The sequence below is a fragment of the Ciconia boyciana genome, chromosome 7 (assembly GCF_034638445.1).
Source record: "Ciconia boyciana chromosome 7, ASM3463844v1, whole genome shotgun sequence".
NCBI lineage: Eukaryota > Metazoa > Chordata > Aves > Ciconiiformes > Ciconiidae > Ciconia > Ciconia boyciana.
The window spans coordinates 49328279-49345857 of NC_132940.1; the positions used below are offsets into that span (position 1 = coordinate 49328279).

The window sequence follows — 17579 nt, forward strand, 5'->3', positions numbered from 1 at the left end:
AATAGGATTTACAAAAATTCAAATGCACTATATCTGCACTCATCTTTACTAAGCACTCAGATGCTCCTATTCATGAATGTATCACTGTATTATTGGAGTCTCCCTGCTGCTCCATGCATACGCATTTATGATCCGTGTTCTTTACATAAATCAAATTACACTACAACAATTGGAAAATTCTACAAAGAATTTCACTATCAGGAAATTAAGAAGAAAGACCAAAAACAGTATCAAAAACCAGATGGAAGTAAAATAAGAGGTCTCAGAAAACTTGTACTGCATGAAATAAACAAGATCATTAGTACAATTCTTACGAACTAAACCTTGTTTTATATTCATCAAGGAAAAGGTATATTTTCACCTCATGTTACCTAGCACACAGTAAAACAATACAAAATAAAAATCTCATTGACAGGAAAACAGCTACAGAGAGACGAGTAGGACAAGACAAACTATGAAAGAGTAAGACAATATTCATTTTAGTTATCTAAATTAATAGCCTATACTGTAACAGCAGGTACAGTCAAGTGGAGCCTTCACAGAGCAACTTAGGCCCTCTATATGGGAGCTGTTAGACCGAGCTATGCCTTTAGGTACTTTCATGAGTACATAAAAGTTACAAATTATCCTGTCTTCAGCAAGTTTTTATTTACTTTTATCATACGTTAACTACCACAAGGCAAATGCAAAAATTTATTCCTGAGGAAGACATATGAGGAGAGTTTTAACTCTGATAAATTAAATGCAGAACTAGATTAAAAGAAAAAAAAACCTAAAACTAAGTATCTTGGAAAGAAGTAAATAATAAAGAAAATATAAGGAACTGGAAAATCATTTGAAGCAAATATCACTAAAAGAAACCACTGCTGACAGTAATTAAATGATTATACTAACAATCTTCAAGCAATATCTTTGCTAAGTGACAGCTCAAAAAGGAGAGAACATGGCACTACTTCTGCATTTGGGCTTTTTTCTGTATTAGCTACACTCTTAGAATTTGGCCCAACGTTTCTGCATCAGAATGCTTATAATTTTACATTTATTAGCATGATAAGTTGCTGAATAACTATGTGTGGCAGCTTATACTTCATGATAAGATATACAGCATTTCAAGCAGATTACAATAAATGCTGTTATTACAATGACTTTGGTTTCATGTCATTGGTATAATAAACCATCTGCACAGAAAGCTCAATTAAATTAAGTCTATTGTGCCTATGCATAAATACTGCATTAAATCAGCACTATTTCCCATACACTTAAAAATAACATATCAGCCTATTTTCATTACACCCCTGCCACAAAGATGCTTAACATTTAATTGCCCAGTGAAACATATAGTATATTTCTAAGGTTTCGTATTCACAGAGACAAAACTAGAAGATAAAAAGTAGTGCACGTAAACACTGTTAGATCAGATTTCCTATTATATTTTAATAAGTTTTTTCAAGTTTACTGTGTACAGGCTTAAGCTTCTTTACAAAGTATCCCATGATACAATATCTGACAAAGAAACACCTCAAACATTCAGAGTTATTTACTGTAGCATTTCCCAAAAGCTTTACAGTTGATTAAAATAGAACATATAAAATACCTTGCATCATCTAAAGGTATTGGGCAAAAATCACCATCTAGATTTTAAACTGAATGGTGCCACCTGTGTAAGAATTTAGTGTATCTCTTGTCTGCTTTGAATGAACCAATGTCTAAAACATGGTTCCAATATCTGGGATCTTTCAGAAGATCCATCTGGATCTTTCAGAAGCACTTAAATTAAGGGAATTACCTCTTTGTTTCTCTAAATGTTGGGTAAACCATCGACTGTCACCTAGAGGTGATAAACAAGAAGTCAGCATGTTACTCACCAATAAAGTAGTTGTTTCCTAATGCAAGCATTTCTTCAGAAAGAACAAGTCCACCTAGTGCCTGAAGAAGAGTGACACTTCTGCCGTCAATAAGTGAACACTGTTTAAATCCAGTGGTTGTGACCTTCCATAGCAGGATAAGAGAAGCAGTAGCATCTTGCCTTATTCTAAGAAAATAAACGATAAGAATATTTACACTGAGGGAAATTGGTGTTATTAGGAAGTACATCACTGCAGAACAAAAGCTTTCAACAGAGAAGGAAAACTTAAATGTAGCAAGTATGGAATCAGGAAAAGGCCTGAAGGTTTTTAGCATGTCCACAAAAATAAAAAATGCTTCAATAGTAAGATTTGCATAATAGTATACATAACAGCAGATTTAATCATACCGAGTCTCAATTTCTAGTACTCGAAGGACACCATCTTAGTGCCCAAGAAGAGTTTACATAAACATTACATAACAGTAAAGCATCCTTATTCAGTCTCTGTATTTATGCCTTTTTGAATAGTACCTTCATTCTACATCTACAATGCCACCATTTTCTGCAGCTGAAGTACATCCAGCCCTCTTGTTTACTGAAGAACATTCAATGTTCGTTCCATACAGGGAGATGGATCCTGGTAGAAATCCTCATTTGTTTGACATACCAGATCGAAGGTTCAGAACAGTTTATTCTTGTAAATCAAATGAGTCATGTAATGCTCCCAAGGTCACTGAGTCCACAGTGCCTTCCTGAATATTGACAGATTGGATAAAGCAATATCTACAATTGCATATATACTGTCAGCTCCATTAGGGAGCACTGTATCTGTCAGTGTTTCTTTCCTCTCAGGATACTTGTTTCCCTACTCACCTCCATAAAGAAAAAATAAAAACCTGTCATGTTTCTGGCAAGTTCCCAAATATTTGCATTAATTTCCTCTGAAGGAATCCCAAATGAGTTTTAACAATCCTCCAAAAATTCAACACAACTGCATCCAACTGCTGAAAACTGATAATTCTCTCCTGCTGAAAACAGGCCTCCAAATACCCAGAGATGAAGTTCTGTTCCACAATTTCCTGTACTGAAATTGTTTCAATCCTGCTAAAAACACAAGGCAGTTTCTCCATTGTCACTTCTTATTTGAGTTCAAAACAAGAAATGCAAAGTTTTGTAATCATGTTTGACACAAGTTGAAAAAATGTTGCAGCTAGACATCACAAGAAGCAAATTTTTCACATTCTTTTGGGTCCTCTTTAAGAGTAACCCCCATCGCTACCCCCAAAGCTGACCATCTCATTTTTAGAACAGGATAGCAACTAGTTTAATAGTTTAGGTCACACCTGACAATCAAAACAAAATGAAATTATTAAACTGAAATTATTTTCCTTTCGTAGATTGCCATTGAACCAGAGATGTTACTCGGTCCTTTAACACAGGAAATACATGAAATAAAGATAGATATTGACCTGCATTAATCTACCCAGATATAAAACGCTACTAAAGATATATAGCGTAAAAAATGACTGTGTACTCTGCAACCTCTTTTAAAATGGGGTCCCTCCATCAAGGGTCTTAAATACAGCTGTAGAATACACAAATGCCAGCTTATTCCTGATTTCAAGAAAAGACACTTGTTTGCTTACAGATTCCAGCCAGCCAGAGAATCCAGACTCACAGATCTCTTCCTGACTTAGGCTTAACACTCATGAATGAGCAGGATTCAAAGTCCCGTGGGAAGAGTAGGACAGCTCCCACGTTTAACAGTTACTGCTCCAAACTGTCTGCAGCTTGTCTGCTTGCATCAGTTTGTTTTTTTCCTGCGAGCATGGCCTTTTTTAACTGAAAGGTGGGATTCTGAAAGATAAGATGACAGTATGAGAAAAGTAGGCTATTTGGGGAAAATCTAAGTCTAAAATTGCAGTAAAGCTGTGAGCCAGAGAACTACGTTGGCAGATTTTTACTTGAAATAAAATTTCCAATAAGAAAATGCCTCATCCCAGCTGACAGAATCAGATCTTTCTAGGAAGTCAGGCTGCTGTTAATTAAAAGTAACAAAGCAAGTATTTGATCGAAAAAGCATGAGTTTGAAAAGCGAATAACACAGGATAAATTCAAATTTTTGAGAAATGTGGTTTGTAGGACATACACAAAGATTTCACAGCTGATGATGACACCCAAAGCAATAATCCAGAAATCAAATACAAATGCACAAAATACATGCATTTATATAGTCAATGATAACACTTTCTACCACCAAGTGCATCTTGAGATTAAGGGTGGAAAAAAAGTGTTAACTGCATGAAGGAGAAAGGAAATGTCATATCTTTTCCAAACTTACATCTTCAACAGGTCTGCCCTAATTTCTAATGCATTCTGATAGCCCAGAGACAGTTCACATGCTTACATCTTCTAAAACATTAAATATGTGAGAAAAATTGTACCAACCAAAGATCTGTCATGGCACTGCTAGATGCCTGAAGTCTGTCTGAAGTTCTTTAATATACTTTTAGCCATTTGACAAATCTAGCTATCTGAAAAACTGTTGTCTAAAATATCCAGGCATATTAAAATAAAAGCATTTGTATATTTCATCAGATATGACAAATATTCTTACTTTATTGAAGTATTCTGTGGAACTTCAAAGGAGATAAGCCGGCCTCCAGCAGAGCTATTGGAACTGGCATTTCCACAAGCCACATCTGGGGTTACCTGAAAATAAAAATAGTTTTATTTAATACTAAACCAGACAATCTGACCAAAGAAAACATGAAAGAATTTTTTAAAAAGAACACTAATAGTCCAGCAGTCATCATCTAAAAATCATCAGGATGGACCAAAACATTCACCAAATCATTTATGCTATCAACAAACATTCTGAAAATTCACATAACCATCCTTCTAGGTTTTTGCTTCAACAAAAACTTCCTGCACTTAAGTGTGAACTTCTAAAGGCATCTTCCTTTAAAAGTGATCATCTTTAGAAAAAGATTAATAGGCTTCTGGTCTTTTAAAATAATAAATAAAGCTCTAACATTTGCCACATCCAAGAAATATTACATCATTAGTTCAGGTGATCTTCGAGGATTTATAGTAGTAAATACTGATATTGTCTTTCTACTATATTGAAATGGGTTTTTTCCAAACACAGATTACTTTAAGAAAATACTCCCTCACTTGCCCATTACTATTCTTTCCGAGTAAAAGTTGCTTGGACAAACAGTGCTTTCAGATGGAAAAAATTTATGAGCACAGTTGAGAGTGAAAGGATGTATTTGCCAAATCTGTGATGCCTAGTAGGCACAGAAATCAGAAATAGATCAAGACACCATACAGGATGCCATACAACACAGAGGAATCACAGACTCCTTAGTTATTCATATCTTGTAAAGTAGTAATTTCATAAAGGCAGTTTGAAAACCATTAGCGTTTCCAATGATACCTTTATTTCAAATAAGTAATACTTTATGTGGCATAATTGAGTCTTTCTATTGCCTACATTAACATCATCAGTAGTTTTAATTAAGTAGTTCTCAGTATCTTCATCAGCTTGTCTATGAAATGTCACACTGTAAAAAAAAAAAAAATCAGTCTGTTTCATTTTCAAATTGCTAGGCAGATTTTGCAGTGTTATTTTTTCAGTCATCTAGAATACGTGTGCAACCTTTTTACATCAGCCTTACTGGCAAAGTGAAAATGCAACCTGACACACTTCCATGAATTAATCATTCATTAAAGAAAAAGCCAGAATCTAATTAGTAAATTTAAATAAAATTCAAATTCATATTTTAAACATTACTATGAAATGCCTGTGAAAACATGAACAACAGAAGTCCAGAATATGATGCAAGTAATAATTTTTAGGAGACTCAGAGTTGATTTTGACTCAGGCAAGACAAATACTCAGTATTCACATTTCCCAAAAATGTCCAGATTACTTGATTCATTGTTGAATTCTCTGGCACATATAATATGAATACATGTGGTTTATGAAAATAAAGTGAGATGCAATTTTACTGTATTTGTTCAAATAAATTTTGAAAAAAGATAATATATCCATTACAATTTTTCAATCTTGGGAGTCAAAATTATGGAGCTAACATTTAAAGCATGATGAATCCAAAATTAGTTTGGCTAACACTCTTCCTTTTATATTTGCCAACATTTAATCTTTCCTTTTCTTTGAGAATCTATATGCCTACTGCAACAAAGGAAAAAGAGAAATCAACATCTCTATTCTCACACAGACTCATACTACATCTAAAAATACACTCGCTTTTAAAGTATTTATATAGTTTTACAATTTTATGCATCTATTACCTTGGAATGCAAGGAGGAAAATGTAATTTAAGCATTTCATTTACCTTACTATTCAATATTAGAAGTTGTAAAGTAAAGGGTATCGATCTCTTTCAAACTAGAATAAAAAAACAACAAAACATTAAAGAAGCAAGAGCTGAACAAAGTGGCTGCATAACAAGAGCTGAGATTTAACCTTGTGAAAATAGAAAAAACAAACCAAAAAGACTTTGGTTTGCAAACACATCAGAATTAAGGATTACTCAGCATGAAAAGCACACGTAGGAAATATTTCAATAGTAACCAGAAGAGTGAAAGGCAAAATGCAGGATTTTGACTCTTCTATTAAGATATCTGTAATATTTGATGTCTTTCTCTATCTAGGAACTCCATTTGTAAATGGCCTTGACTTCATGCTCTACAAACCTGATAAAATAATCATCTAAACCAGTAGGACACTAAAACCAGGATTTTACAACAGCTGAAATTTGATTTTTTAATATATATATTAAAAAAGCTGGTACTTGGATCAGACAAAAAAGACAGGAAGAAGCAGCAGCTCTCATAAGGAACAAAGAATGGTTCCAGCAGTGTCCTATTTCAGACAAATACTATGGAGACAAAAATGACAGCTTCGACACCTGAATTAGGAAACAAATTACACAGTTTTTCCACAGCTATGGGAAATTTGTATAAAGACTTTTAAGCATGCCTCTCTCCTGTCTTAACAGAGCTCTCTGCAAAACTGAAAGATTGAAGAATGAGGACAAAGACCACTAATACATTACAATAAGAAACGACACTCAGAAGATGAAAACAATCTGTAAGTCTCACTCTCAAAAAAACCAAAAAGCTGCTAGAATGGGTAGGAGATATTTAAAACAGAACTCACGGGAAAATATACTTAAATGATTTTCAGGAGGTAAAATAAAGACCATTCCTGTCCTAATTCCTCTCTAAAAAGTGAAATGGCTAAAGTAAAAAACACAAACAGATCATCTAAAGTAATTTAAAGGCAATCTTAAAAAAATTACATATAACTGCAATGACATCAAACTCTTCCAAAACTCCCCTGAAGGATTCAATAGTACAGAACCTTTAAGCCAGCAAGGAAGCTCCTTGGGGACAGACACAGATACAACACAAATGATGCAGCTACTTTAAAAATAGTCATGAAAGAAAACAAAATCTTCATGAATCTGCCAGACCCTAAAGTATGTTTAGGAGCTGCTTACAAAGAGAAGCTCCTACATCAGCACACAATATATTGAAGAGCTGCTCTTCAATATATTACCTAGAGTTTAAAATGCTTAAATATCAAATTTCTGATAGGAAATACAGAATTGTTCTTTACACACGTGTTCCATAAGTTTGCATCTAAATCATGTTCTTGTTTTTTAAAAGAGAACTTAATATATAAATACTACATTTCTGCTTCAAATGTTTTAACAGTGTTAACTTTCCAAGTCTTCACATGGGTAAAAGAGCAGCATCATTTGAGAAACCAAGAGTGAAATCTCCAGAAGAGTACCTATTCCTACAACCTCTACCTGGACCTTAACAAGACAGCAGTGACTTGGCTAGAAGATTACCTTACCAGGCCATAGCAGTAGTATAGATAAGTTTGCAAAGGAAATCAGGTGTGATACCTAAGAAGAGAGCAACAGACTGTTCTTCCATATTACAACTTTTCTGAAAAAATTAAATAGTGTGAATTGTACAGATACTCTCCTACCTTACGCACCAACCAGAATAATGAGATATACACTTAATTCAACAAGTGCTGAAATACATACATAAATCCCAAGGCAATATTTTTACATGAGTGCCTTTATTACTTTGATAAATTAAGTGTACTAGCCTTTAATTCAATGAGGCTAAGAAAAGTAACATAGGGTCTCTAAGTCTAAATTTATGCTAGGATACATATATGCAGCCTCTCACTACTGCAAGTAGTTCTCTGAAGATGTTTGTTGTATATGAAATTTCACAGTATGTTTCTTGGAAAGCTGACCAGACATTTGTAATTCTACAAGGCCTTATCAACACGGGCAGACTAATCCTGAACAGTAAAAAATATAGCCATTCTGCTACCATGATACATGTTTGCATTTCTTTTGCATCTCAAACCCTGACTTTAAGGAATTGCAGAAGGCTTTTATTTCTTGCCAACATGCCACACTTTCCTCAAACTTAAAAGTGGTAAGTGGAATGAACAAATTCACATTACCCTTAGCAATTCCTCATTATCCTATTAACAAGATATTAATGAATATTTCTGAAAACTAACAGATACTTCCCAAACACTGGAAGAGGCTACCCAGGTATCTTGTGGACTCTCCATCCTTAGAAGTATTTAAAACTCAACTGAACACAGTTCTGAGCAACCAACTCTAGCTGACCCTGCTTTGAGCAAGGGCGTCAGACTAGACAATCCCCAGAGGCCCCTTCCAGCCTCACCTACACTGTGATTCTGTGAGTAAGAATTCACCCCATGAGCCTGAGCCTTCCCTGTGAATTGCCATTGTAACTTCAGTGACATCACAGCTTTCACAAAACCCCACTCCAACATACAATAAGAGTGCTTCATTTTGAAAATATCCCCAAAGGTTACACAAATAAGTACTGCACATGTGTGTGCACACACAGACACCTGTGTATTTTTAATTGACACTTTCCTTCTGTGCTAGCTGTCAAGGTTCTCTTTGGTTAATCTCTCGTCTTTCCATCTCAAAAAGTTGTTCTCTTGTTTTTACCTCCTAATGACGCAACAAAGAAATCTGCATCGTCTTGCAGCCAAAGCAAAGTGAGGCAAATTAGTCTGGAATTAAACAGAATACATGAATGCACACATCATTTCCACACATCATTCCTGAACTAAATAAAAGAGATGAATATAAACTCATATTACCGAAAAGATCAGTGCTTAAAAGAAAAAACTCAAAACTCTATGCTTAAAAATTTAAACATATTTGAAAAGAGATTATGTTAATGGAAAGAGTATGAAAATTAGTTCTTTGAGAAAAACAAGGCTATGTTCTGGGGTGGTCTCCCATGAAAATTGACATGGTCATTAAGAAAGATAACCTTTCATTTCTTCAGTAGGACAGAAACTGTCATGATGAATGCATTATGAGTAATGCTCTTGCAAATGCTAACTCTTTCAAATCTTCTTCCAAGGGATTACATATTAACTTTCAATTCAATAAAGCAAGTTTCATAATGTGCAGTTTTGCCTTTTCTGAACATATAACTACTTTTCCACCAGGATAAGGCCTGCAGGATTTCTTCTTTTCCAACCCTCTAAGGGTGGCAAGAGGTATCTCTTATTTTTGAAGAAACATAACATGTTTGTCAGCCTTCCTTATGCAAGAGAAAAATAATATGAGAGAGAAATAAAACAGGTTAGATCCTGACTATAAGATCTTGAACAGCTGTCTGCAAAGAATTAAAAAGGGAAAAGAGAAGTAGGAAAATAAAAGGCAATATAATAGAACCATAAGAGGGGGATCAATTACTATCTTCTTGTAGTGAAGATGCCAAGCAATAAACAAGGATTGTTTCTGGCACAGAAATCCCATTCAGACAGAACAAAATGATAAAAGAAAGAAAAGCAGTTCCCTCGCCCTGTAGCATGGAAAAACTACTGCTTCTGAAAATCTAGTGCCACATAGCTTAACCTCCACATGAGTGTATTTGTTTCTACCCTCCAGAGTTTCATATGGGACAATGCTTGAAAGAAAACCAGAACAGAAAGAAAATAAAGGCTTACTTCTAACATATCTCACCAGTGGGAGAGAAAAGCAAAAGTGTTTAGAGTAGGAGTAGTGCCTCTCTGAAGAACACCAAGGAAAGACTGACAGACTGCATCCAAAAACAGTATCAAATGAAGAAGGCTTGCCAGTTATTGTAGCACTGAAATGTGATGTAAGGAAGGCTGCATATCCACCCAGCGAATTCTGTTGCTGGCAGTTAGTGTTTCTTTGCTCATCTGCGCAAAAGCTACTTTGCAGAGTCAGCAATCACACTGCCAAAAGGATCCAGTGCATTCTGATGCATGGCAATCCTCTAGATAACACTATTAAAACTTTGTATTTCTGTCACAGGTTAACAATACTGACATTACACCAAGAGGTAGATGCTTCAGCAGGCATAGTAGGTCATCTTACATAATGACACTTTCTCAGATATGCTACCTGCGTAATCATATTAGCCAGATGCCTTCTTGTCTCAAGCTAGCCACCAAAATCAATGTCAACTCCATAAAATCTGACAATCTGTCTGTACTGGTTTTGGCTGGGATAGAGTTAGTTTTCTTCAGAGTAGCTTGCATGGTGCTATGTTTCATCACAAATCCAAAAACAGTGTTGATAACAGGGATGTTTTAGTTATTGTTGAACAGTGCTTACACAGTGCCAAGGCCTTTTCTGCTTCTCAGACTGCCCTGCCAACAAGTATGCTGGGGGTGCACAAGTTTGAGGGGACACAGCTGGGACAGCTGATCCCAACCGACCAAAGGGACATCCCATACCACATGATGTCATGCTCAGCCATAAAACTAGGGTGTGGAGGGTGGAAGTTGGCCAGGGCTGCTGTTGCTCAGAGACTGGCTGGGCATCGGTCGTTTGGTGGTGAGCAACTGGGTTTTTTGCATGACTTGTTTTGCTTTGTTTTGTTTGGTTTTTTCTTTGTTGTTTTCTTTTTCTCCCTTTTTTTACTTACTAAACTGTCTTTATCTCAACACACAAGTTTTCACGCTTTTACCCTTCCAATTCTCTCCCCCATCCCACTGGATGGGGGAGTAAGCAAGCGGCTGTGTAGGGCTTAGCTGCCTACCCCCTGGTTAAACCACGACACAGTCATTCAATAAATATTACTTCCTTGAACAAATAATGGTCATTTCTATTCCAGAATAATGGTCATTTTTATTCCAGGGTGTATGGAGCTGTTCTGAATAATAAAGCTAAACGTTGTGGAAACAAGCTCATTGAGCAAAAATTCCACACAGTCAAATCTTTACATGCAGTGTATGAGCTCAGGTCACTGGAGAGTAAGCTAGGAGGCAGTAAACACTTCTTTTTTTTTTTTTTTTTTTGTCAGACTCTCAAAGACTTCAAGACGGGATGATTCCTGAAAGAGTAGTTAAGAATCCAGATACTTTTTAAAGACAGCACTGGATAAGCTGAGCCCACCCACCAATACAGATTCAGATGAGCAGGGCTTCAGTATCTTGACATAATTGCACTCACTAGAATTTTCTATAGGGTATTTCTGTCCTTAAAGGGGATACAAGAGTTTTGATTTTAGGAAAGCTAGTATTTACGGCCATCCATTAAACATCTTTTAGCAGTGGAACATACTAAACTAAGGTTTGTGCGAACTTCACATAAGTTTTGTTTGAGCATATTGAGCTTTTAGAGATGTTTTGGTTTGTGTTTTGAAAATAAATATAATAAAGGGTATTACCTATCCAGAGATGCTTACACCAAGTTGTCTATCAGAATGGCATTTGTACAGAAAGTTACACACAGAAATATTGTAGAGGAGAGATTTAGTGAAGTTATAGACTTAGTCTAGAAGAAAGTTAAGATTATTCTAGCAAAATCTATGTTTCCTTCAGTCTCCTTATTTGTTTGTATGATATCTTTTTCTAGAAGCCAAAAGAAAAATAATAGAGGCTTCCAAAACAAATCTTATATATAGGTATAAGAGCTGTCCTAAGTCAAACCAAAAGTATACATATTCCAGTACTTTAACTCCAACAGCAATCATAAGAGGGAATGCCAAGAAAACAGGATAAGAAAAGGGCAAGCATATTTCCTCCAGCCTCCACCCATTTCCATGTTAAAGATTTTCCTAAGCTGTCATTTCTAAGGATGGAGTTTCTATGTATTTAGCAACCTCAGATGGATCTCTCCTCCATAACTCTGTTCAGCCTCCTTTTGCACCCATAGCATACTTTGGCAAAAAATGCATGAACAGCAACACATAAAGCAGTCAAAGATTCAAAGGTCTCTGTTTCAAGCATAATTATTCCTTAAGCATATTCCATTGCTGCAAAGCAGGAGCACTTTCTTTCAGGATTTTTCACCTGACCCAGACATACTCCTTTTAAAGGCTTATAATTTACTGACTAAGAACATATGTAAAACAAGTGCTGTCCCCGTTGCAAAGGGAATTACAAGTTTATTGTAGCCTCTAATCACTAGTTCCAAAAGCTTGAATCTGAGCAGTAGTATTGCAGTATAAATAAAAGGTTAGACTAGGACTCACGTGCTTAGCATTCTAATTCCTGGCTGCGCACCTGGCAAACCACTTTACTGCTCTGTGCTTCAGTGTCTCCATCTGTAAAACGTGAATAATACTGCTGATTTCCTTTGAAAAAAATTTGAGAGCTCTTAAGGAAAAGTAGTATATGAGTATGGTACTGCTATTCTTACAGTTGATTTTGTACACAGAAACCTTTGCTGGATCTCTTAGTTGAGTAGGATTAATGAGATGGTTTCTTTTTTCTTCTATTATTGGCTAATATATCTTTTCTACACTGTAACACAAAAGATCATTTAACTGGGGAAATGTGGATTGCTAGTTGTATCTCTCTTGCAAGTAGAACAAGTTAGTTGCCCAAAGTAGGAAAAAAGTTCTCTTTCAACAGCTGAGCACAAAGATAAATTCTTATTATACTAAAGAAACCAACAGACAAGAACATTTTTCTCTCCATGATCTGTGTTTGCAGCCCTTAATCTGCATATCAGGAAAAGACTAATTTATTATAGCAAGAGCTCTCTGAGAAATTAAACTGTATCCAAAGACATCTGTATGTTGTCTAGTGGTGCAGACATTACCAAGAAGGTTCAGTCAAGCAAGTACTGCCAAGCATATCCCTAGTATCCAAGGAATACAGAAAAAACGTCCAACTGTAACTATACATCATGCCTCTCAGACAGTTTACTTCTCTCAGGTGTTCATTTTTTGAGTTCCCAAAACTTCCTGAAAAAGCTTCTGTGGAAACTTCGTCCTTGCAAGATAGTGAGAGATTTCATTTGGAGAGATACTCGCAAAATTTCTCTCTGAGCAGACAGACAAAAGAGCATGAAGAACATTAGTTAACTTGCAGTATCAGTATAGAATAATGTGAAAAACAGGCTGACTTAGAAGATAAAAAACCCAACATAATAATAGCAGCCTTTGTTGCCTCTGAATCTCAAGGAAGATCAAAACAGTAGATTTTTGCAATACAAAACCTACAGTTACTTTATTTTTTTCCTTTTAAGAGGGCAAGAAAGGATCAAACTTTGCAAAGATTTAAAGCTATGAGGAAAGGTAGTATTTTCCTGCTTAACACTTAACTCTTTACTCTTGAAGCCTCCACCAAAGAGGCTTTGGAACACAAACCTTCAGGCAAATCAACCCTCTTTAGTTTAAAATAGATCAGAGACAGTGTCTTGAATCAGCAACTGAAATCTCTTTCTTTCAGATAAGCATCTCTCTCACTGTGAATTCCAAAGAACAGAAGGTCATTATACTACACTAGAAAAATTGTGAAAAATACAAAATTCATCACAATATATTCAAAACATATCAACACAAGTAATTTCATAATAGGATAACAAGTAATTTCCATGTTAGTGTTAATAATGCAATTGCAATTGATAACCTATATGTATTTCTCAGATAACAGAAGACACGCAGAAGGCTGAATTTCAGCTATTAAAATATCCACTTGTGAATGATCTATTTGGCTGAAATGCTTAGTGAATCTACCTAAAATGCAAACCAGGCAGAAATGTTACTTATACAATACCAGACCACAGATTGAGGAGGATACACAAGGGAAATCTGGTACAAAGAAGGGCATGCCCTTAATTGATCAGGACATATGGAGCACCCATGCAGAGATGACACTGCATTTAAACTAAGTAATAAAAGCAGATTGTTTGTTTCTGCTTGAGTGCTCTCTCCAAACTCCATACTTGGTGCCCGACATGTTCTGCTGTAAAATAATAGATATGGGAGATGGAATTCCAAGAAATAAAGCTCTGTTCTCCAGACATTGCCCACCAGAACTCCCACTGAAATGGGATACAACCCTATAACTACTTGCACCTCAGATATAATCTGAGAGTCATAACACATCAAACATATATTTTACACAGGTTGATTTTACTTTCAAAAATTGATTTAAATAAATGTTACTGTAAAAACATGAACAAATATGTTTGGGCTAGCAAAGAATGATGAAAAAAATACTTCTTCCAGGATTAAACTGATGCCTGTTCACTTTCTCATTATGTAGTGTATGAAAACACTTCAGAAGAATCACACTCCTTGAAACACTTAAAAAACAGATACAGCTGACATTTTACCTATTTATTCCTGAATAAACTCAAATGAAATTACTTTACTCTACAATGCATTTTTCATTAAGAAAAAGATGTCACAAAGATTTTAATTCTTTGCCTGCTGAAATTATAATATTTCTTCACCAACATGCTTCATTACCCCTAGTGCTTGGTACTAAGTTGATCCAAACAAAACCAAAAAAAGGCACTACCATTACCCCCAAAACAGATGCTCACTTCTATGGCAGACTGTTCTTTGGGATGCATTTTGCACACACGTAGTGTTACTATAGGTAGGTGATGTCTGGATCAGGTTGGAGACTTCCAGTACTAACTGCTATAGGAATAGCATATGTAGAAGTAGTGGTCTCACACCTCCAAGTAGGAGAGCAACAATGAAGAGAAGTACAAATCATCCCTGAGGTGATGGACTTCAAAGAAGAAGGGAGGAGGATGGTCATGTGATAGAATGAACTTAATACATTAAAAAGTTATCAAAAGATAAATAATCAATTCTTCTTTGTTTGTGAGCAAACATACTTTCTATCTATACTCAGTTTTCACATGTAAAGATTAATATTTAACAGTAACCGGGTTAAGTTTGATACTTTTTTTTTATTTTTGCAGATACTAGAGTCTATGCAAGACATCTAAGAATTGCTAATAAAACAGTGCACAAAACAGTAGAAAGCAAAGATCACATTTCCTAAGGATCATATGTTGTGTGCTTTCCAGTTGTAGTTTTGCCAGATATTAAGTTTGTCATTTTACTAAGAGATATAACAAATGGTTAAAAGTTTCTTCCACCATCATTGCATCTCTAGACTTGTGCACTGTGCAATATATTGACTACCATTTTTAATCCTCAAATAGCTATGTTTTCTTAACACTGCAGGGACATGTATTTTTCAAAACAACATTCGATTATAACTGCAAATAGCAAAAAATATATTAAAAGTATTGCTTTAACTTTTTGATTTTCCTAAATCTATTTGATGTTTGGCCATATGGTGTCATACAAATGACTGGAAGAAACAATATTATCCCATTTCAAAGAAATACCCAATACAATACGTTGGCCAACTTAAGCCCATTACTTTTAACAAGTATCAAATTTTTTTGCTTTTAATTTTACTAGCATATTAACTCAGGGCAGAGATCATATCTTCAGTCCTCTCATGTAGGCATCCATGAAATCATGCACAAATGACAACCCGACAATGATAATATTTAACAGTTCTTTTCTGTGCATTTTCATTTAGACAGAATATTCTCACCTCTGTTTCATCCCATTTCAGATCTACAACTTTCTGTCCCGCTTTTGGCTGCCATGTAGGTAATGTAACAGTTGCTCTTGAACGAGGAAGAACAATGTCAGGTTCCAAGGTGGATGAGACCGGTCTGCTCTGTCTTGGTGACATCGACTCTGTCCGTTCAGAGACCGGAAGGCTGTGAAATGAGTGTTCACAGTTTGTTCCCTCATAGCCTTCACTACAGAGACAGAGGTAGCCATCACCACTAGTGCTGCAGTTACCATGGTGACAGGGGTTGCTGGCACAAGGATCTGAAACAAACTGGGAAAAACATATCGTATAGGTCAATTACTGCACATAAAGGATTTATTCCTGAGCTTTACAAAGACCATAAAACAGGATTATTTTCCCCTCCTGTATTTATCTTCTAAACATATTTATAAACCAAGCTCATCTTTGATGTATCTTCAAGGAAGTAAATTCAAAGGATTAAAGAAGAATATAGATTCATGTATCTTAACCACTTTTCTCAGACCATTTGATGCGAATTCACTGTTAACACATTCAAGCAAAGCGATAAACATGAAGTAGGAACATGGCCACTGTTCATAATCAGGAATTTTCAAAACCAGTCTTAAAAGAGTAACCTATCCAGGGAAAACAACAAACATCTAGAAATTTCACACAGTAACAGAAACAGGGATGGCACACAGAACTCATATGGATCACCAGGTCAGGAAGCAGCTCTGTGTTGTCAGAGTTAACCACATCACACAATCCTATTCATGGACACAACTTCCATTTTAAAACAGCTGGGTCTTTTACCTACACTTCATTTAGTGGACAGCAGTTTCAGAATCTGATTCATTCTGGTGCTGAAAACTTTCAAACAAGAGTTAGAAAGTTGGGGCAAAAATGTGCTGATTTTTAAAACAGCATTTGTAATAGTATAGGACAAGACTGAGCTCAGTGATGTAGGAAAAATCCTGTCCTAGCCTTGCATTCCTTCTTCTAATTTCCAGCTTAAATTTATCTACAGCTAGTTTGTAGTCAGTTTATGTCATCATTGACTTTCAGGTTACATGTCTTTTCCCTCTTCTATGCTGATGTTTACATCCATAATGGATTTATAGAATACATCTACAAACTCTTCTCAAGTTTCATCTCACAGACTAAATAAGCCATGCTTGCTCAGTCTCCTTGTGGAGGACAAGCCCTCCATTCACGTGCTCATTTTTGCACCCTGGACTCCATAGTTTAGCACTGCCTTTTGCAAATGCATCAATACTTTTGTTTGTCCTGGAAATAGTTTCCTTGATATTACTTAAGAAATGTTTGCCTTAGTCAGAGCTAAATCATACTGCTGACTCACTGTCATCGTTTCACCAACTAAGCCAGGTAGTTTCCTCAATTTGTCTTCACATCAAAGCGATAACCCATCACTGGAAACAGATATTTTGCAGTCTTTAAATGCAAATTTCACCCAAGTGCTCCAGTCCTAAAGGTTACCCAGTTCTTCCCTGTACAATATTCCAGTCCTTCCCTGCATAAGCAATGTGTCTTATTATATTTCTCAGTAAAGCACCACAGTTATTTATCATCAAATATTTGTTTCAATTATCATAATAATTACATAAGCTTTATATATCATTATTGTCATAAAAACAAGTATTGGGTCTATACTAGGAATTTTACCTTTCCATCAGTTCAAAGGCCTAGTGTCAGGGACACCAAATCCTATTACACTTTCTTATATAAAATAGTACTAATATTGACCTCAGCTAGAATTCTTTCTTTGGCTGGAATTTTTGTATACCCCAGCCTATGTAACATTTTTGG

General features: G+C 35.6%; 1 protein-coding gene across 2 annotated transcripts in view; it reads right to left on the minus strand.

Annotated features, from left to right (window-relative positions):
* Window positions 1-17579, minus strand: part of DNER (delta/notch like EGF repeat containing) — a 145415-nt gene that overhangs the window by 66357 nt on the left and 61479 nt on the right. For both annotated transcript variants that reach the window (XM_072867265.1, XM_072867264.1), the window contains exons 2-4: window positions 15765-16061; window positions 4464-4558; window positions 1866-2032 (exon numbers count right to left, since the gene is read on the minus strand). In XM_072867265.1, coding sequence (XP_072723366.1) covers window positions 1866-2032; window positions 4464-4558; window positions 15765-16061 — 559 coding nt within the window. The remainder of the gene's footprint in view (window positions 1-1865; window positions 2033-4463; window positions 4559-15764; window positions 16062-17579) is intronic.